Source organism: Mesoplodon mirus, assembly GCF_964341445.2.
Source record: "Mesoplodon mirus genome assembly, chromosome: 14".
Taxonomy (NCBI): domain Eukaryota; kingdom Metazoa; phylum Chordata; class Mammalia; order Artiodactyla; family Ziphiidae; genus Mesoplodon; species Mesoplodon mirus.
This window is the reverse complement of record NC_138990.1, coordinates 55,061,828-55,083,744: the sequence shown is the minus strand read 5'-3', so window position 1 is coordinate 55,083,744 and position 21,917 is coordinate 55,061,828. Positions and strand designations below refer to the sequence as shown.

General features: G+C 45.3%; 1 protein-coding gene across 1 annotated transcript; it reads left to right on the top strand.

The window, feature by feature from the left end:
• The first annotated feature begins 13,067 nt into the window (after positions 1-13,067).
• On the top strand, positions 13,068-21,590 carry CYP1B1 (cytochrome P450 family 1 subfamily B member 1). The gene is made up of 3 exons (XM_082643299.1): positions 13,068-13,469; positions 13,894-14,937; positions 17,793-21,590. Exons 2-3 carry the CDS (start codon positions 13,895-13,897, stop codon positions 18,379-18,381), a joined length of 1,632 nt encoding a protein of 543 aa, XP_082499425.1. The 5' UTR covers positions 13,068-13,469; position 13,894; the 3' UTR covers positions 18,382-21,590.
• The last annotated feature ends 327 nt before the right edge of the window (positions 21,591-21,917 follow it).

Below are 21,917 nucleotides of genomic sequence, written 5' to 3'. Positions count from 1 at the left end.
GATCTCTCCAACCCCTTCCCCTGAGCCACGGTCTCCCAGCCACTGACTCAGATGTCGCCTGGGCTCCGGGAAGCAGAGACGTGGGTACCATTCTGCTTGCCTCTTCTTCCTGGCCCTGCTTGGGGGTTAAGGTGCATCATCCCCACCAGACCCACCATCTGGGGGTGGTACCTCTGTGATAGTCCAGCAGGGTTGCAGCACTGTTTGAATGTGCCCACATGTGTCTAAGGGGCTTTCCTGCTAAAATCAGTCGCTGGGGCATGACTGCCTCTGAAATCTACCCTCACTCCCACCAACTTCCTACATCAAGACCATAGCTCTTTAAATACTTCTGGATGGATTTTTCTCAAAAAATCATTCTCAATATGTGGTCCAGGGACTTCTTGGGAGGGTGGGTGGTCCCTGAGACCCTCTCAGGAAACCCACAAGGTTAAAACCATGGTCATAAGATATTCTTTGCCTTTCTCCCTGTTATTCTCTCACAAGTTTACCAGGGGTCTCACAGTAAGAGATTAACAAGAATAATTAATAATGAAAATAGAAGAATTATAACAATATACTGTAATGAAAGTTATGTGAATGTGAAAAAGAAAAAACCCAAGTTTACCAGGGGTCTTTCAGGGGCTACATGACATTTGATATCACTACAGATTGGATGCAGCATTGGATATGAGTATTCATCTGTCTTCTGTTAAATCAGAAATTAAAGAGATTTGTAAAAATGTAAAACAATGTCACTCCTACTAAATATTTTTTGTTCTGGAAAATTTAGATATTTTTCAATATGCTATTTCTGTTAACATGTATTAGGTTTATTATTTTTTAATGAATAAATATTTAAAACTTTGTTCCATTTTCATTTCTAAAACTGTAAACACTGTTAGATATAACTTAGACTAAGCAATAGCTCTTTGGGTTCTGTAATAATTTTTAAGAGTATAAAGAGGTCCTGAAAACAAAACATTTGAGAAGCACTGAGCTAAGATTTTGGCACTGGGCCTGTGAAGTCATCTCTTTGCTCACTTACTTCTAAATAAAACTATCATTTCTGGGAGTTTGGAATAGTGTGAATTTTATAGTAAGTTCAATATAATGCATTTGAATGTAGCAGATCTAGTCATGAAGCCCATGTGGAGGCTGTATTCCAGTTCTCTGCATGTTCCAGCCACTGTTTTAAAGGAAATTTTTCGAAACCCTCCCAAGACTGGATTGTAAATTACAGAGATTGAACTGTGCAGGACAGATACCAGAGGTACCCTCCACCGGGAGGGGAGAGGGCAGGTTTGAATCTCATCTCGCACTGAAACCAAGATGGTTTTGCCTGTTGGGGTCCTGGCCTCCTGGGGGAGTAGGGGAGAGGGGGAGAGGCTTGGGATCACCCAGGTCCTTAACAGGCATGCTAGTGGCAGAGAAGGGTACACTTAGTGTAGAGTTAGAAGGGAGGGGCTTCTGTATAATTCATGACCATAGGCAATCAGTTAAGGAGTGTTTACCGCTGTGGTCTGGATAGGCTTTGGAGCCTGCTGACTTGAGTTCAAATCTTGACCTCTTCACTTGCAACCCGTGAGACTTTTGGCATATAGTTCCTTGTCCCTGGACCTTAATCCTCTTATACATAAGGTAGGCTAACAATAGCGATACTTTTAGGATGATCAGAAGTAAACGAAGTAGTAGATGTACAGCACAGAATACAGTGCCTGGCACTTGGAGGGAATATTAACTCCTTTCCTCTCTCTGTCCCAACTTGCTCTGTGGTGTTCGGTGCTTTAAGGGGGTAGAGGAGTATGGGCCACGGGCCCAGCCTTATGACTGTAACGTCCAAGGGGAGGATCGTCCTCCCGTTTTGCTGGGCATGGCACTCTGCACGTGGCACTCAAAATCGTTGGAGTGGTTATTCCTTGTTAAATGAAATGATACGTGTAACCTGATTTTCACCTCTCTGATCTGCCTCAGGGAGCCTCGGGTATCGTACTCAGAGCCCAGCAGTAGGAGAGCACAGAAACGAGGATTGAACCGTGCAGGACAGATACCAGAGGTACTCTCCACCGGGAGGGGAGAGGGCAGGTTTGAATCGCATCTCGCACTGAAACCAAGATGGCTTTGCCTGTTGGGGTCCTGGCCTTGTTATTCCTTGTTATTCCTCTGGACTAGCGGGATGCTAGTCCAGAGCCTCTCGTGTGTTCTTGCTGGGGAAGTAGATTTCCATTTTACCCCAGAGCCCCACATATTCCACTGGGTAACCCGGCAACCTGGGAGCTCAGGTGACTGCATCAGATGCTCCCTGAAACAGCGGACAGAGAGCAAGGGGGCTGGTAAGAGGTCCCAGCGCGTGCTTCCACAGCTCAGAACCTGATAAGCCCCTCCTTTCTTCTGCAATCAAACCCTTAAAATAAATAAGCCACCAGGGACTGAGCACAACGTGTAAAGGAAATAGGAACGTTAGTCACCTCCAAAAGTACACACGATTGAATTTGACTTTCCACAGTGGATAAGGGAGCGTTTCCTCCCTTGCAGTTAAGAAAGAAGAGCTGAGAGGCTCCTTGCCCTGCCTTTTGGTCCAGGCTCCCCAGACGGCATGAGCTTCTTCAGTTATTAGATGTTCTGGATGCCCTTGGTCTGACCCACAGTCCACTTTCACCCAGACTTGTACTGGGAGGAAAGAAGGCGGTATCTTCTGGGAAGCGAGGGAATATTTCTTCATTTGTAGGAATCCCCGGGAGGTCCCACGACAGCACTCCCTTGGGTCCTCTCCCATTTGCACTCTGTAGAGTGGTGTTTTCTCAACTCTCCTTGGCAGGGAGTTGCATGAGTGCTGTCCCGGAGCCTCATTCCTGCAGGAGGGACTGGCCCAGAGCCTGGCTTGGAGGAAGGAACCCAGCATGGCCTCACCCAGGATCTTTTGGGAACATGGCATCTTCCTGCCTAAAGAGCTGCCTCTGTACTGAGGGTCCTAAAGCGGAGCTTGTCCAGGTGAGGTGAAACGAGGTGAAGAAGTAGTACTGTGTGCCTGCCCTCTGGGGGCTGGAGGAAATGCACACTGGCTGTTGGTGCTGAGGTCGACCTTGTAAAGGCAGTAGCAAGTGGCCTCCCCCAGAATAATGATCATAGCTGACACTGTCTGAGCCCCTCCCGGGTGCCAGGCACTGTTCTGAAATCTTTACAGGTATTAGCTCATTTAATCCTCAAATAGGTCCCGGTATGGTCTCCATTTTACCTAAGTGCAAACTGGACCCAGAGATTTGCAGCGCTGGAGTCACTCAGTTATGGGCGGTAGAGGCACATTCAGACCCTGACAGGCTCTGGAGTGGCGTTACTAACCACTCAAGTGCTGCCTCAGAAAGACGATGAGGAGGTGGCTTATGTCACCTTAGGCTTCCGGGAGCTGGCAGGTGGGTGATGGTGTGTCAGCCCAGGAGCCTCACACGGAACCAAGCAAACTATGTTTATTCCTGTGAGGTCCCAGTCCTTGTGTGACTCTAATTTTATTGGACAGGAATAAGGGTGCAATAAGTACTGGCCCCAGTAGTACCAATAATAATAATGGCTAACATTTGTGTGTTAGCTTTTCATTTTATATCGGAGTATAGCCGATTAACAACGTCGTGCTAGTTTCAGGTGCACAGCAAAGGGACTCAGCCATACATACACGTGTATCCAATATAATGGCTAACTTTTATTGAGAACTCAATCTTTGCCGTCAACTATGCTGATTGGTATCCTCACAATATCTCATTTAATTCTCACAACGATCCTCTGTAGCCTTATCCCTCTTGTACAAATGAGGAAACTTGGGCTCAGAAGAGTTAACTCACATGGCCAAGGTCGCTGCTGATAAGTCAGAGAGCTGGGCCTCACACCCAAGAGTGCCTGGCTCCAGAAGCCAAACTCCTAATTATGTGTTATGTTGGCTTTACTGCTTTTAATCTCCTCTGGAGGATTAGACAAGCCCAGAAGGCACTTGGGCCTGGGCCCAGAGGCCTGTAAAGGACTGTCATCCTCTCAGAGAGGATATCAAGGCAGGCTGAGGTCACTCTCCCACCCTGGCTTCTGTGATGTCTTCCACAAGGATGTGAAAATCCGGAATGTTCCCCCCTAATGTCTTACTGGCTTTGATCTGGGGGTTTCCCTCATCTGTCAAGAGGAGGAGACGATCTGAATACAAGCATATATATTCTTTAAAGTAAGGTACAGGTCTGAAAGACAAGTAATATTTTTGTTTTGTTTTCATTCTCCATTTGCAAAGCTAAATTACAGCAACAGTTCCTTGTAGAAGGAAACGTATTTTGGCACGTGCTACTTGGTACAAAACCCCAGGTTCAAGATGCAAACTGGCCACCTTCTTGGAAGGCAATGAGGTGGTAGCAAGACACTTCAAAATGCACATCCCCTTGGTTCAAGCATCTCCACTGGGGAAACACTTGCAAATGTGTAGAGAATTGCACGGAAAAGTGAAGTCACTGCAAAGGAGTCTACAATAAGTTGGAAACAACACAAACGGCCATGGAAGAGAAATGGTTAAATAAATTCTGTTACATCATATTACGCAGCAGTTTAAAAGCATGCAGTAGATCTATACCCTCTGTTGAGGTCACCAAGACAATTGTTAAGTTGAAAAAAAAATCACTGAACAGTAATTTTGGTATGATCTCACGTGTATTAAAAATACATACATATGTACAAACATATGCTGTACATAAATGGAAGACACATGGTTCCTGTGGCTACATCTGAGAAGGGGTGGGAGTATGGGCTTTCCTGTTTTTCTATATGTTCTTATATACTGATTGAATCTTTTGCAACAAGAGTCTGTTTATATACTATATGTGTGTGTTTTAAGAATTTACAAAAGAGAAAAATAATATATACAAATTGTATAATATATAACATTGTATATGAAATATTTAAATGTATGTAATGCTGTGGATATATAATAATGTGGATATATAATATAAACCATAGTCCAAAGATTTTTGGTCTAGAAGTAGTCCAGAGTGGGCCAGTGGTCACCTGGCCACTAGACTTGCTTTCCCCATATTGTTTTCCGACTCCTGTTCTGGTCTCTGGCCCTCAGAGCCCATGACAGTATCAACATGGCCTCCATGGGCTGGAAGCTTCAAGATATGTTTAATAGGAATAAATGTAAAATCTCATATTTAGTTTTTTTAAATCAATTGCATACGTGCAATTAAAGACTCAGAATGGTATTAAGTCTTAAAAGATAAAGACTTTAGTTCATCACAAGTTTGGTACAACAGTGGATGCAGATACCTTAAAATAGTTCCCAAATTTAGTCTGCATTAAAAGAAACACTGTGGGAAGTAACCACATCTCTCTAGGCTGGACAGGATGTCACCTCTGGGGTAATGTGTTTAGTTTCAGGTACACACTTAGGCATATTGAAGAACCGCTTTGTCCAGAAGGCACAGATAACCTGGGTTAAGTACCAGAAATCAAGTTATTCAAAGAATGATTGAAAGAACTGGGGCATTTCTTAGTTGATGGGAGGATGGCTCAGTGGCAGCACAAGAGCCATCTTCAAACACATGAAGGGCTGTTGCGTGAAAGGGAAACTAGTCTTGGTTTATGTTACTTCAAACGGAAGCTTTAAGTTCAGCAGAAGACAAGAACATTCACTCCAGATTCTTTCTTAATGTTGGAAAGAACCTCCTAACATCCAGAGCTTTCTAACCAGAGCAGTCCAACAACATGACAGGACAGTGTTGAGAAATCAACACTTCAATAGGAGGATGGAAAAATCCTGCTGGGGGTTGATGGTCAAAAAGCCAATGTATAATTATCCAACCCTCATGTTCTCTTTTGGGAATGTGTAGGGTAGGAATAACTGCTTTCGCTATTTAACTACCAATTATTTTCTCAAGCCCTGGATGTGACTACAGTTTTTGACCTGAATTTTTGTCCCTTTGTGGAAAGAGAAGAAAACCTGTAAGGGGATATAGATCTAACCCTAAAAAATAAGAGTTAACGGAGAGAAAGAAGACTGGAATCTGGATCCTCAACCAAGAATCCATCCCAAATCTGGAAGCTGTACCAGTCAACATGTCCTGGCTAGATACTGTGATTTAGCTGAACCCAAATGTACATTGTGTCTTTTTTTTTTTTCCCTGGTACTTATTGTTGCTTTATGCATTTTCTTGGTAGCCTGGTAAATATTTATTTTTGTGAAATAAAATGAAAAACAACATCCTTTATCTACGTAAAGATTTTCTGTGCTTGATCAAAGAATTAGGAAAGTAAAGTTTTTCTCTGTTGACCAAAGTAGAGGACAGCAGCCCCTCAGTTCCACTGTTACAAAGGTGACTTTCAGGAAGTGAATGGAGGTGGTAGTTGGAGCCTGTGGAACAGATTTGCAAAAGCAACCACAGACTTGGCATCCCCTCCCTTCCTATAGAAACAGTGCTGTCTATTATTATTATTTCTGAGTGTCACTGATGCCTTATTTACATGCATCACCATTTTTTACAAACTAGATTGGGGTTTTAAAGGGAATACATAGGGCAATATCTACAAACACCAAGAATGTTAAGTACTGCATCTCTATTTCATTTGGAAAGGAAAAGATTCCCAAATCAAACCTGTTTTGATTCTTGAAAGGAAAGGTGGGAGAGTTCATTCATGGCAGCATATGGTTAGACAAAATCCTCTGTAAGAATGCAATATGATGGTGTTCGCTTTGAAAGAAGGGATGAAGTGCTTTAAAGCAAAGCATCAACTGAGTTAGTGAATGCTTCATCCACAAAAATGGAGCAGGAGGGACTCAGATGGTGGCTGAGAGACTAGACTAAATGATCACTGAGGTTGTCTTTCAGCCTTGGTGTTTGATATTTTGCCCCCTTTTCTTTCCTTAGTTGTTCTGGCTCCCTGAGCCCTGTTCTTCCTTTCTTCACTCCCACTTCTCTTGTCTCCTTTGCCCCTACTCTTTACTCTTCTGTGAGAGAGAGAAGGCCAGCAGGAGGATGGAGAGAGAAAGGGAGACAATGGAAAGCAGAGGAAAGAGTGGGGGTCTCCCAGCCCGTGCAGGTGAGGAAGAGGTAGAAGTGGACTCAAGGAAAGGGAGAACGAAAGAGAATGGGAGGCAAGAAAGAGGGAACGAGGAAGAGCCAGGGGAAGACAAAAGGCAGGGAAGGAAGGAAACTAAAGGAAGCAGGAAGAAGCCATTAGAGAACAGGACCATTTGCTACATTGATGAAGCACCTCAAACTGGAAGTGGATTATCTCCTTAAAACAAGGACACAATGAAGCTAAAGGGCAGGTACTGTTTGCATCTTATAGTCCTCCTCTTCTCAAAAGGAATTGAAGGAGGCTTACAATAAAAGACAGATACACTTGAACCATTCCAAGAGCAAAGGCAACAAAGAAGGTAAAGGTGCTACCAGGTAGTGCTGAGGAAAACTACTGTTAACTGACAGACTTTTTCTTAGCCTTGAACTCTAACAGCAACATATCATGGGGACATTGAACGACATAGCAATCCAGATTCTTTTCATGGTCCTTTCTTCTAAGAGACTCTCAGTAAAAGGATAATGAAAGATCATCATGTTATGAAGATATTTCTTTCTTACGCTCTTATTTTTTCATTTTTAGTAACTTTAATTTTGATATAGTTTCAAACTTACAGACAAGTTGCAAGAACATCACAAAGAACTTTCATTTACCCAAATTCTCCAATTACGAACATTTTACCACGTTTGCTTTGTTTTTTTCTCTCTCTCCCTACCCCCACTTTGTCTTTTTCCCTTGAACCATTTGAAAGTACCTTGCAGACACTGATGCCCCTTTACTTCTAATAAATACATGTGAAAGTATTTTGGTGGGAAACTACAATAATACAATATAGCTTTTGTGGCTTTCACTAATACCAGACTATATGGAAAGAGCTTCATGGGGCAATCAGGTTGGAAGGGGAGGACGGCTAAGAAACTTGCCTTAAGCTACACTGAATTAGCAAGAGACTATCTTCTTAGATTCATTGGGTTGGCCAAAAAGTTTGGGTTTTTTCCGTAAGATTATGGAAAAACCAGAACGAACTTTTTGGCCAAGCCAATATTTAGGTTGATAAAATTAGCAAAATCTTCCAAAGGTACTTCTGCCCACACTTTACATAGGATTGAGAAAACATCAATTATCCATATCAAATAATATAAAAGGCAGGGGAGATGGCTTTGAAAGGTCACGCTCCTGGGACTACCCTATCTGAGAAACCTCAGGATCACCACTGCTTAATACAAAGGCAGAGAATCCAGAGGATCATTGCTCGCATGCATTGTGCTTTGTTGACTCTAAAACACACTTTAAAAGAACCATTTTAACATGTCTGAAATCACAATATGTCTTACAACAACGGCAGTCCTGTAGCCTTCATATTGGTACAGAAAATAATGGTGCATCCTGTAAATGACAGCTGCTTAGATTAGATGAAATAAGATGTATTTTTAGCTCTGTGGTTCTCAGCCTGTGTATTACCAGGAAGAAGGATGCAGAAGCAAGTCAGCTGGAGCACAGGGTTTTGGTAGCAACTCCTCTATCCTCTCAATTCCCCTTCACATATTTAAGCTGTAGGATACTGTAGCTGTGCAGTATCCTACAGCTCTCCCCTCTGCCATGTTCTCAGTCACTGCAGCCACTTGGTGTGTCTCCTTATTCCTGTTTCTCTGCCTACTAGCACGTGTCTGATTACTGATTCTTGCCCATCCCACATGTCAGGCTTGCCAGAGATTGCTGCTTCTACTCCACTGTAGAGCACATTGCTTAGCCATAAAATCGACACAGGGATTATGCTAGAGAGAAATCCCGTGAAGAAAACCCATAAGGCTGAGCTTTCTTGGCTACTGGTTCCAGGCACAAGGTACCTGCCTCATATGCTGATTTATTATTATTATTATTTTGGGTTATTCTTCAACCCAAAAGGGACTGATGGACAGAAGTGGGATGCATGAGGACTGAGGGTACTCTTTTTTTTTTTTTTGGTACGCGGGCCTCTCACTGTTGTGGCCTCTCCCGTTGCGGAGCACAGCCTCTGGACGCGCAGGCTCAGAGGCCATGGCTCACGGGCCCAGCCACTCCGCAGCATGTGGGATCCTCCCGGACCGGGACACGAACCCGTGTCCCCTGCATCGGCAGGCAGACTCTCAACCACTGCGCCACCAGGGAAGCCCTGAGGGTACTCTTATCTTTGGTTTCCTAGCATGTTCCCCCCACCCCCAGCTCTCCTTTTCTGAAAACAGAACTAGCCCTTTGGCCACAAGGGTGGCCTGATGCCAACCTGGCACAACAGAGTTCTTCCAGGGGCCTGGGTCATGACCTTGAAAGAGACATATTCTCTTTCTCTTGGGGTGGTTAATTTGAGGCTGCCCATGGCCAGCTTTCCCGTTACATGAAGAGAGTATCTGGAACGAAGCCCAAGCAGAGACTAGCATACTAGACAGTGGGGCGAGCAGCCCCAGGTCCTTCCATCCTGTGAGGTACCACCATTATCCTTCCCTGCACATGAGCCAGGGCATTCCTGTCCTGCTTAAACAAGCTTCAGCTGGATTTCTGTTCTGTGGAATCAATACAATACAAGGTATTTTAAACCTCTGCTTTGAACTATCTCTCTAGCTTAGCTGTTCTTTTGAAAGTTATTTGTACCAAACAATTCAAATTTGAGTTTTGGGAAGGCAAAATCCCCGTATTGTGTGTTGTTGACTGAAAGGAGATCCCTAGGCCTTAGCCACTGGCTTTGGTTGAGGAACTGAGATAACTTAAAAGCCTGGTGTGGATTTTCACTAGAGTGAGGGCTCCACCATGAGCTGGATCAGGGGTACCCACAGGCCGCTTTGGATTTACCCTGCGTTTTCATCAGGTACCAGATGGACCCTCTAACAGAAGTCTACACCGCAAAGCCTGGGAGAACCTGAGGCCCGGCTTTACAGTAGCCAGTCATTTTGGCTTCGGCTTGTCATAATTGATGAGGTCTATCTTTCTGACAGCATTTGCCCAACTGGTTCCTCTGTCTTTTTTTTTTTTTTTTTTTTTTTTTTTTGCGGTAGGCGGGCCTCTCACTGCTGTGGCCTCTCCCCCTGCGGAGCACAGGCTCCGGACGCGCAGGCCCAGCGGCCATGGCTCACGGGCCCAGCCGCTCCGCGGCATGTGGGATCCTCCCAGACCGGGGCACGAACCCGTGTCCCCTGCATCGGCAGGCGGACTCTCAACCACTGCGCCACCAGGGAAGCCCGGTTCCTCTGTCTTTTGAAGGCATGTCCTACAAGAGCTGAGCCCAAGGCATTATGGCTTGGAGGAGGGTTTGCTTGAACTACTTGCTGTGGCAGGAAGGTATGTATCTAGTTTACTAAAAACTATATGACATTATTCAGGAATTAAACAGGAGATCTTAGGAACAGCTTTGTTTGTACTTTTTTTCTTTTTTTTTTTTTTTGCGGTATGCGGGCCTCTCACTGTTGTGGCCTCTCCCGTTGCGGAGCACAGGCTCCGGACGCGCAGGCTCAGCAGCCATGGCTCACGGGCCCAGCTGCTCAGGGGCACGTGGGATCTTCCCGGACCGGGTCACGAACCCGCATCCCCTGCATCGGCAGGCGGACTCTCAACCACTGCGCCACCAGGGAGGCCCTGTTTGTACTTTTTAAGATAGAAATTTACTTGGTTTAAAAGCACCTCCATCCGTCTGATTCTGGTAGAGATACTGTGATAAAAGCTTTCAGGAATGTCCATAGCTCAAAATTGGCATTAGCCCATACACAGTTCTTGTCTACTGAAGTCTAGTAAGAGACTGATACATTGCAACAGTCTTGAATGACTAGACAAAGGTCATACTAAAGCTGGATATTGTAAGGTTGCTACAAAATTCATTTCAAAGGATATATATGCCAGCACAGCCCTGGGAAACCAATGCTTATTTACTCAGTTGCTCAAAAACTAACTTCCTTACAGAACTGAGTACCCCATCATGAAGTGTAAAATCATTTCCAGAGAACCTCTCAAAAGCTACTGAACGGAGAATTTTACAAAAAGTCATTTTCTTATCATATAAGATATTTTAATGTTAGTTTCAACCTTTCAATAAGTCAGACTCTTAAGATGTCCCTTTATTTTTCTTTAAAATTTAACCAGTTATTCCAAAATCAGCTATGAAGCAGGCCTCCCTCATTCAAAACCAATTTACCTGCAGAAGGTTAGCATACTATTTCTTTAGGATCCTCAGAATCCTCAATTCTGTAAAACAAAACAAAACAAAACAAAAACCCCCAAAAACTATTAAAAAAATCTGCCCAGCTGATTTTTTTTTTAAGGCGGGTAGGAAAGAAGGCATTTGTGCCTTTTATCTGAGGATTTCCTTCCGCGTAAACTTGTATGATTGATCTGGAGTGCGACTTCGTGGGTTCAAATTCTGGCTCCACTTCTTACTAGCTAGCAGGAGGGAGGGTGGGAGGGTAGAAAACCGCCCCACTTTGCCCATGCAAGCATTTCAATCATTTACTTGGAAAGAGAAATCATTTAAGATTATATTCTTTGATTGTAAATGTATTACTATAGTGCGTGTGACCTTGGGTAAGTCATATAATCTCTCTGAACCCGTTTCCTCAACTGTAAACCGGTAAACAATAGAGATTCGCAGCGCCGGTAAAGCTCAAAAAGCACAGGGCTGTCACGTGGTAAACGCCCAATTTCTTTACCTACACTTGATAACCCCGGAGGCTCGGAAGTACACTTCCTACCTGGGTAACTACTATACATCCCACCCTTTCTCCGGGCTCGTCCTTTCTCCAACCTTAGAGAAAAGACCATTTCTCTCCAGGGTCTTTAAAATACTTTGTACTAGCCGACTGGAAAGGGCGCCGCGGCCAGGGAAGCTACCGCGGCCCAAGCGCCTTGGGCTTCCCCTTTGACAAGAGAGTCCCCACTCCGAGAGCAACGCGAGCCCAGATCCGGCCTTCGGGTGGCGGCCCGGGCGGGCGCGGCTGTGCGTGCGCCGCGGAGGGTGGTGGCGGTCCGCGCCCCGCCCTCGGCCGCCGCCCCCGCCGCTGCCTCGGCGTGTCAGGTGCCGTGAGAAGCGCCGAGGGACATGAGTGGAGCCGACTTTCCAGAAGCGGCGCACGCAAGGCACAGCTCCGCACGCAAGGGGGAGGCGACAGCAGAAGAGATTTTTCAACCCAATAAAGTTCGCAGGCGCGCGGAGATTGGCCTCCTCCTCTTCTACCCCACGCCCCGCCTCCTCCCTCCAGGAATCTTCAGAGCGCCCTCCCTCCCCTCCTCTCTCCAGTGTTCGTCCCAGCTTGGCTCCCGGGCCGGGCACCAGGGCTTCCGACGCGGCCAGTGTTGCCCCGCGCTCTCCAGTGGGCGGCGCCACGTGGAGGAGTTTCTACGCGGGAAACCTCGGGGCCAGCTGCGGTGCGCCAGCGCTGGCTGGCCTTTGTGTGCCAAGGGCACTCTGGGCCCCGGGGCAGGGGAGCGGCGTCCTTCAGGAATTCTCGATCTCGCCGCGCAAGGTGGAAGGAGAACTTTGCTCGCCAAAGGGCCTGACATGACCGGCCGATTTGCTTGCGAGAACGTTAAAATAAAAATAAAACAATTCAGGATGCAGTAAGGCAAACCACTACCACAACCGAGCTTTCTTTTCCAAACTGACAGGTTTCCTTTCCCGGTTCTGGCGCCCAGGGATCTCGAGCTGTTTTCTCTCGGGGAAGGACGCTCAAGCCACCGAGAGGGAAGTACGCTCGGGGCGTGGAGGCGCTCCCACCGAGATCGCAGGGAGGTGCTCAGGTTGTGTCCCGGGGAAACTGTGCGGCCTCGATCTGGGGTGACTGCGAGGAAGAGTAGTTTTGGGGCAAACGAAAAGTTCACACCGCTGCTTCCAGGAAAGCCGCCAGCTACTGCGCCAAGGCCGTCGGGGCGCTCCGGGGCCGCCTCGCGTGACCACCCGCGCGCGCGGCGACCCAAGTTGGAGTCCGAGAGGCTTGGACTGTCCCGGCGCGCCCCGCCCGCCGCAAGCCCCGCCCCCGTCAGGTCCCGCTGCCTCCTCCCCCACACAGACCTTAAAAAAGAGAGAAGCGGGATGGCGCGTTTTGACTCTCCCGAGTGACTGTTCAAACGGGCCACGCCTGTGCGACGCCAGCTGTCAGAGCCGTGAGGGGGGCGTGGGGGCTGGGAATTGACTCTGTTCATCGACCCGCAGTCTCAATCCCCATGCAGTGAGAAAACCCTGACTTTGCCGAGGCCCAGGTGCAGCGGGGCTCTGCAAAGAAGACACCTTTCTCCGCCCCATCCCAATCCAAGCGCCTCTGGCTCTGACGACGCCTAGAGACTCCAGAGTGGGCGCTAAAGTTCCCAGACCTGGCAACAGGTGTCCAGGGCGGGCCTCCGACTTCCTGGAGACACTTAGGTTGCGGTCTTGAATCCCACAAAGGCCCCAATCCGTCCTCGGAGCCGGCGCTGCTGGAAACCGCGCCGCCTTGCAGGTCAGTCTGTCGGCGGAGCCGCCTTCCTGCGGCCTCTTGTGATGGGTTCTCGCAGATCAGGGGTGACGGGGGGCGCAGGGGCCGGGGTGGTAGGCACTTAGAGGGAACTGAGCGCCACAGCCTTGATGCCCGTCGTGTTGCCCTTGAATTGCAGGAACCGTTACGCGGCTGGGGCGGGGTCGGGGGGAGTCTGGGTCACAGAGAGGTAGAAACACGACCCTTGCCTTCGCTTTTGGGGAATGGGGTTGGGATGGCAAGAGGCGTCTTCAGCGGCTTCTCCAGTGAGCTAGCCCTGACCTGACCTACGCACGACCCCCTCCCTACCCAACAGTGCACGGTAGCCCGAGGCAGGGGGTAGGGGCGTAGGGCGCCCGCTCCTTTCTCTGCCTACCTGAGTGTCACGCCTTCGCCCTTCTCTCCTCAGCATGGCCACCAGCCTCAGCCCGGACGATCATCTGCCGCCTATCCCTCTGTCGGCCCAGCAGACCATGCTCCTGTTGCTGCTCTCGGTGCTGGCCGCGGTGCACGTGGGCCAGTGGCTGTTGAGGCAGCGGCGGCGGCAGCCGGGGTCCGCGCCCCCGGGTCCCTTCGCTTGGCCGCTGATCGGAAATGCGGCGTCAATGGGCCCGGCACCTCACGTCTCGTTCGCACGCCTGGCGCGGCGCTACGGCGACGTCTTCCAGATCCGCCTGGGCAGCTGCCGGGTGGTGGTGCTGAACGGCGAGCGCGCCATCCGCCAGGCCCTGGTGCAGCAGGGCGCCGCTTTCGCCGACCGGCCGCCCTTCGCCTCTTTCCGCGTGGTGTCTGGTGGCCGCAGCCTGGCTTTCGGCCAGTATTCGGAGAGCTGGAAGGCGCAGCGGCGCGCGACGCACAGCACGATGCGAGCCTTCTCCACGCGTCAGCCGCGCGGTCGCCGGGTGCTCGAGGACCACGTGCTGGGCGAGGCGCGGGAGTTGGTGGAGCTGCTGGTGCGCGGCAGCGCGGGCGGCGCCTTTCTCGACCCGCGGCCGCTGACCGTGGTGGCCGTGGCCAACGTCATGAGCGCCGTGTGCTTCGGCTGCCGCTACAGCCACGACGACGCCGAGTTCCGAGAGCTGCTCAGCCACAACGAGGAGTTCGGGCGCACGGTGGGCGCGGGCAGCCTGGTGGACGTGCTGCCCTGGCTGCAGCGCTTCCCCAACCCCGTGCGCACTGCCTTCCGTGAATTCGAGACGCTCAATCGCAACTTCAGCAGCTTCGTCCTAGACAAGTTCCTGAAGCACCGTGAAAGCTTTCGGCCCGGGGCCGCCCCCCGCGACATGATGGACGCCTTCATGCTCTCGGCGGGAAAGGAAGCTGCCGCGGGCTCTGGCGACGGCGGCGCGCGGCTGGACGAAGAGTACGTGCCGGCCACCGTCACAGACATCTTCGGCGCCAGCCAGGATACTCTCTCCACCGGGCTGCAGTGGCTGCTCGTCCTCTTCACCAGGTAAAGCCTCCAGGACGCTTGGGATGGCCTTCCTCCCCTCCTCTGTAAAAGGCAGAGTGGAATTAGAGTATGCTGAGGTCGCGACTAGCGCGCAGGGAGGGTTTGGGGTTTCGCTCAAGGTCCCAACCTCCCAAATCTGAGACCGCGTCCAGAAAGCGCGACTCTGGAAGGCACGGTGCTGGCCGAGATGGGCGCGCACGCACGCCCCACCCAGCGGCGCCCGGAGAGCTCCGCATCTCTGATCTTGTCGCTACCCGCTCCGAGTGGGGACAAATTTGTGTGAAACCCCTTGGAAAAGCAAGATTTGCTTTTAAGTGGCCAATGATCATCCCCGATCTCCCGCACTGACACAGGAGACGCAAATTTGGAACGGTTCCGAAGGAAAGGGCAGCGCAGTTAAAAAAAAAAAAAAAAAAAAAGTTAAATAAACACAGCAACCTAATCGGCTCGGCCAGTCTTCAGCGCGGATCGGAAGCCGCCCGGCCCTGGAGCCAAAAGCCAACAGCTCGTCAGGGCTTTGTACCCCGGCTAAGGTAGCGATTGGCGGTCGGGCCTCACGGACGGCTAATCCGAAACTTTAGGAAAGCGGCCAGAAACCAGCGGATTGTGCTGGGTTTCTAAACCCGCCGCGCTAGAAGTGTCAGTGTAAAGAATGGGAGAAGCAGTAACTTTACCGAACGCAGAGCGGCATCTAGAAAGGGAAACTGGGTATCCGGGAGACACCTGCAGCCCTCTAGGATCCTTGGGCTCGGCTCGGTTAGTTGGACCCCAGTCGCGGACCTCTGCTAAATTTGTACACGCACGAATTAAACGAGTCCCCGGTATCCCCAGACTGAGCAAATAAAAAATAAATTTTACATAGGACATAGTTATATTAAAAGATTAGCCGTTGTTTATCTGAAATTCACGTCTAACTGGGCAGCCTGTATTTTATCTGACAACCTTACCCCAGGGGCAAACGTCTCATTCAAGGCAACTCTTGATTGCCTTGAGAGACCAGAAATCCTGGTTGTGCAATTTCTTGGCGCACAGGTAAGCGCTAGGAGAAGCTGAATTTGCTGGCCCCCTAGAAACTGGAAGGTAAAAACAACTTCTTTTGTTGTTAGAATCCACTGCATTAGAATCCTATATTTCCTATGTACTGTACAACTGCTTTTCACAAATCCTTCTTTTTCTTTCTTTCTTTATTTTTGGTATATTTAAAATCACTTTTCAGTATTAATATCATGGAAACACATATGGGGGAGGGGCAGAAATCGAATAAAGAGAAGTCAGTAATAACAGGTCAGGAAGAAGACAGTTCCAGAATGGATCAATAAGTCCTTTGCATCCCCAGATAAGCATGTTATCTTTTGAAACAGCCTTTCTTTTTTTCTTTTCTTTTTTTCACTAGAAACCGAATTGTAAATCGTTCTCCAGGTACTCCAATTGGGCAGCAAAAAGAAGTAAAACAATTTTGGGATCACTTTCAATTCGGTCTAGCTAATGAGTCCTTTTTTCTTCTTTTTAGTGAAAAAATACGACAGGGGTTGACAAATTACATTACCTGTTTTTGTATGTAAGTCTTATGGAAATACAGCTATGCCCATTCATTCATGTATGGTCTATGGCTGCTTTCACACTACAGCACAAGGCAGAGTTGGATAGTTCGGAGGCAGAGGGTTTGATCCACAAATCCTAAAATATATACTATCTGGCCCTTTATGAAAAAGTTTGCAGACCCCTCAAGTATGAAGCTAAAGAAGCAATTTTTTAACTCACCCATAATTTCACCACATGTGTGCTTAATTTTTTTTTTCAGATTCGCAAGAATTATTTACAAATTTTTTGACTTCTGACATTTCCACTTACTGTAGTGGACATTTCCCTGTCTTTTAAACTTGATTTTAGTAATTTTTTATGGCTACATAACATTTTGCCATAGTAACGGATTGTTATATACAATCATTGATTGCATTTTTAAAATTTCAGCTATCGTGGTTATGTTTTTGTACCTGCTAAGTTATTTCCTGAAAATACATTTCTAGATCACTGGGTTTTTAAAGCGTGGGGAGGAGTTACCCTTATAGATCTTGCTTTGTTTTCCAAAAGGATTGTACTAGTTTTATTGGCAACAGTGAATAAGTATTACAGTCTGTACCGTAATCTCGTGAACATTGGGGATTTGCTTTTAAATTTAGAAGATATGCAGCTTTATCTCTCGGGATACCAATTATCTTTGTATAAAATGAGAACAGTGTGTCTGCTGGAATTGTCTAGGGAGAAGAGGAGAAAAGAACTCACTTTGAGGGTTACATTTTAATTTTTGTGGACCCCCGTGCTTTTGCCTTTGTAGACATCTTACTCAATAAAAAATTTTTAAATTAAATTTTATGACTACATTGGTATAAATATTAATATATTAAAATTATATATTGAAACATTCTCATTGACCTAAAAGTTTATTTTCTTCTGATTTTAAAAGAAATGAATTTTCATGAGTCCCTCAAAAGTGCTGTGGGTCCTAGGCACTGTCCCTGCTGTGCCCAATGGAGAAGTCGACCTTATCCATTGTTGTGCTTTTTCAGGCTGAGAAAACTTAGGCCTTTTTTTGACTTATGATGGGAAGGAGAGCGTGAGCCATGGGAGACTTATTACAGGAAATATAACAAACTCCATCTTGTAATGCAGTGATAAATTAGGAAACCATTTTAGCTTTTTTTTTTTTTTTTTGCTGGAAATCTTAATTCAGTTTCTGATTCAGATAGCCAGTTTAAAGAACAGTGGTATTAAAATAAATTGTAATGGGCTTTCTAGATGAAAGAAGAATTAGTGTTCCTGACTTATTTTCTCTCTCTGCATTAAAAACCAAACAGGTATCCGGAAGTGCAGGCTCGGGTACAGGCAGAACTGGATCAAGTGGTGGGTAGGGACCGGCTGCCCTGCCTGGACGACCAACCGCACCTGCCCTACGTCATGGCCTTTCTTTATGAAGCCATGCGCTTCTCCAGCTTTGTGCCCGTCACCATTCCTCACGCCACCATGGCCAACGCTTCTGTCTTGGGCTACCACATCCCCAAGGACACGGTGGTTTTTGTTAACCAGTGGTCCGTGAATCATGACCCAGTGAAATGGTCTAACCCAGAAGACTTTGATCCAGCCCGATTCTTGGACAAGGATGGCTTCATCAATAAGGACCTGGCCAGCAGTGTGATGATTTTTTCAATGGGCAAACGGCGGTGCATCGGGGAAGAGCTTTCCAAGATGCAGCTGTTTCTCTTCATCTCCATCCTGGCTCATGAGTGCAATTTCAGGGCTAATCCAGACGAGCCTTCGAAAATGGATTTTAATTACGGCCTGACCATTAAACCCAAGTCATTTAAAATCAATGTCACTCTCAGAGAGTCCATGGAGCTCCTTGATAGTGCTGTCCAAAAGTTACAAGCTGAGGAAGACTGCCAGTGAGAAGCCAGAGGCAAGCAGAAATTTTATAAGTACACAAGTCTTGGGGGATGGAGAGTAAAATTAAGGTTTTTTTTTTTCCCTAGCCCCTCTGTGCCACTTTCTCAATTAGCCTCTAAAGTGAGTGTAAACCAACTGACCCGCAGATGATGTGCTTTGTACACATGTCCTCAGAATGGTACCTCATGATCAGTGGGGCTGTATAGGAGCTCCAGGAGATATTTTGAGTCAAAGAATTAAAGGACCCAAAGAATTTTTATACATATATTGAATGTTGGTAATAATAATTTCTTGAAGGAGCATTCTTAGGAGTTAAAACACACATGTGCATATATACAGAACTACCTAATAAAGAGGCATTTTAGTAACCATGCCTCATCGGGTGGGATCCAAGATTGATGTTCTGTGTGCTGAAGTCTGCTCCATCGAAAACCATATTAAGCAAAGTTTCAGGAAATATTGTTGAATATGCAAAGGCAAATAATTTCAGTGTAAGACATGTGATTTGGGGTGATAAGGGAAAAAGTAAAGACCAGAAATTCCCTTCTCACCTTTTCAATAAAATAGCTTAGTTAGGCTCTAATATCTATGGATGGATTTATCTTTTTGCCAACTGATGTGCTTCCTGTTACTTTTCTGGATGAGTCATAAAGTTATTTGCTTGGAAAGAAATTAATAGCAGTTGATTTAGTGGGTTTCAGTGATTTCATGAATTTTAAAGTGTAAATTGTTAAGTTGTAAAAAATTCCAAGCTGAAGTCATACTGCTCTTGGTTGCCAAAGTACAGAATTTCAATCATGAGAAAAAAAAATTTACCAGCTTAGCTAAGCTTTAAGTTGTGTGATTGTAATGTACTGACTTCAGTAAATCTCATAGGTTAAAAAGTCACCAAGTAGTGTTCAATATGGGTACATATATTACATAATTATTCAGAAGCAATATGTATTAGTTATTTTATTATTAAACAGTTAGTATTAATTACTTTGGTCAAGAAAGTGTTGAAAAGTGTCTTTTATAATGTCATAGCAAATAGAAAAGTACAACTAATTTAACCAATTTTCAAATACATGGTATGAACTTGATTAAATCAACTGTTTTTGACATCATGGAAACCAAGTTGAAGCGAAGTCTCTTCTCTCATCCAAAATTTGAATGAAAAATCTCAAAAGTAGATCTGCAAGATGTGTTCCTTATCACTTTACAACATGCTTATTAAAATTATATTCACAATACAGAATCTTTTTTTCAAATTGATCTAATTAATATGTTTTAATTCCAAACTCTTGACATGCTTAAATTTTAATTTTATTTTAAAGCCATTCTGATTATTGAGTTCTAGGAAGTTACTGGAAATCTGACCATTAGCCTGTGAAAGGCAGAGAGATCGAAGCTGTGTCTGCCTGGGGAATAATGAAAAAATGCAATGAATGATCTGGATGTTCTTTATTAAATAACAAGGGGGAAAATTCCCATTATAATGGACCTAGTTTCTCTTTTAAATGATTTTCAAAAAATAGCATTGGTGTTTGTGTTTTGGAAAGTCAGAATCAGTCTTGGGAGGTTGTTTGGAGGATTGCATTGCATTTCAGTGGAGCCAGTCAGATCAGCTGTGCTATTTAAGATGGCCAACCCAGCGAGCAGTCACTTTGTTAACTGTGAAACATAAAGCTTGAACAAAATAGATATGTTCAGTTTATGTAAATAACCTGAAAACCTTTTTTAAAAAGTGATGGAAGATTGACAATGTACAAAGTGAAGTTTGGAGTTTTAAGTTTTTTGCTCGCAAACGTCCAAAAGAAGTTGTGCAGTGTCCTAAAAGCTTACTGCTTGTTACATTTCATTAAGCTTTTAGGAAACTTTTTATCAAAATTATAAAGGGAGGAGTGTATGATGGTTGTAGGGTCTGGTAAGAGAAAGGAGTGGAAAAGAAAAAGAAAAGGAAGAAAGTTGGTTAGACATTCTCCTACTCCTTCAAAATTAATTAGTTTGAAGGATGAATATTTAGAAGATAGATGTTCCACGTGCCAGTGTTGAATCCCAAATAGATTTTTAAAAATCTACAACATAGCAACTCTATTTTATAATTTGGAATTTTTATTAATAAAAATTTTATATAATTTTAATTAATAAAATCTCACAGCTGTACCTCTTGAATATGAAAACACTGTGCCAGTATTTTTAAAGGCACTAAAGTCAACTGTGGAAATCAGGCTTACCCAATACATTTCGATCTGGGGGGTACTGGCTATTCCAAAACATTGTTACCCACCCTTCCCTGCACCCCACCCCCTGCAGGGCTGAGACAGTAATTTGGGGCTGCCCTAGCCTGCTTACTCTGAGAGATGGTATGGCAGCAAAAGTAATCATGTACCAATCTGGATGCCTGCTTAAGTCAACCGGGTCCAAATGTGCTGTAGCCGTTTTTTATGTCCGTAGGCTCGGTTCATCTGGCACTTTCGGCAGTGGGCTGAGGTAGAAGAAAGTAAGGTGGGAGATTTCCTGGTTTATTTAATATGTTTGTAACCCAGTTAAAGGAAGGAAAGCAAAACCAAAAACAAACAAATAAAAATAACCAAATTTGGGGGCTACCATAATCAGGTTACTAGCTTGATCAGAAAATCTAATATTATTTCTGCCAGAGAAAGAATGTATTTGCTGGTCACCATTTTACTCAGAACATCTAATCCAGGTTATTACAATAGTTAAAGTATATTGTTTATTAAATGCTTCATTTATATATTAAAGCTTTGACTTTGTAAGGAATCTGCTTTTTTTCCAAAACAAGAGGAAGATGTCTCAGGTTTGTTTTGTGGATTATCTAAAAGCTTTCATGTCTCAGAACTTAGCCTTTACCTGTGAAATGCTATTATGGCCTTAATATTTTCATATCACATCTATATTAGATCAAATAGTTGCACAGCATTATGTATTAATTTGTATGTTTTTTAGCTATGACACAACTGTGTAATACAAAGGTATACTTTAGTAGATGTTTATAATTCAAGGATATCTTCTTATTTAACCTTTTCTTGTTTTTGTATTTTATCATGTATGCTTTCCATCTGTACATAGCAACTGTAATACATAGTTGTAACCAAAATAGATTTGGGCGACACAGCATTAATATGTGGTTTTTACTGTTTGATATACCAAATTTAAAAAATTCAACACCTGTAATTACCTGTAATAGGACACCATTACCAAAATAATAAAAATACTTTCACAATCTTGTTAGGAAGTTTTACTTTATGTTATAGCAAATACAGTCTAATGTATTTATTTATTTCAACTACTATTTATAAGTGCTTGACTTAAAATGTTGCATTGTAAATATTTTCTTTGGCCATTCTACATTTTAGGCAGCTTGCTTTTTTCTTTTAAATAGGCTTTCAACATCCAGTCTCCTACCAAATTCTTGATTTCTCCTTATTTTTTTAAATTGAAATACAGTTGACTTACAATATTATATTAGTTTTAGGTCTACAGCGTAGTACATAGATTCAATATTTTTATAGATTATGCTCCATTTAAAGTTATTA

What these genes read in the sequence shown, in the direction of transcription:
- CYP1B1 (XM_082643299.1), top strand. Translation starts at nt 13,895, where the DNA reads ATGGCCACCAGCCTCAGCCCGGACGATCATCTGCCGCCTATCCCTCTG. An exon ending in CTGCTCGTCCTCTTCACCAG is followed by an intron (nt 14,938 to 17,792) that starts GTAAAGCCTCCA and finishes AAAACCAAACAG; the next exon opens with GTATCCGGAAGTGCAGGCTC.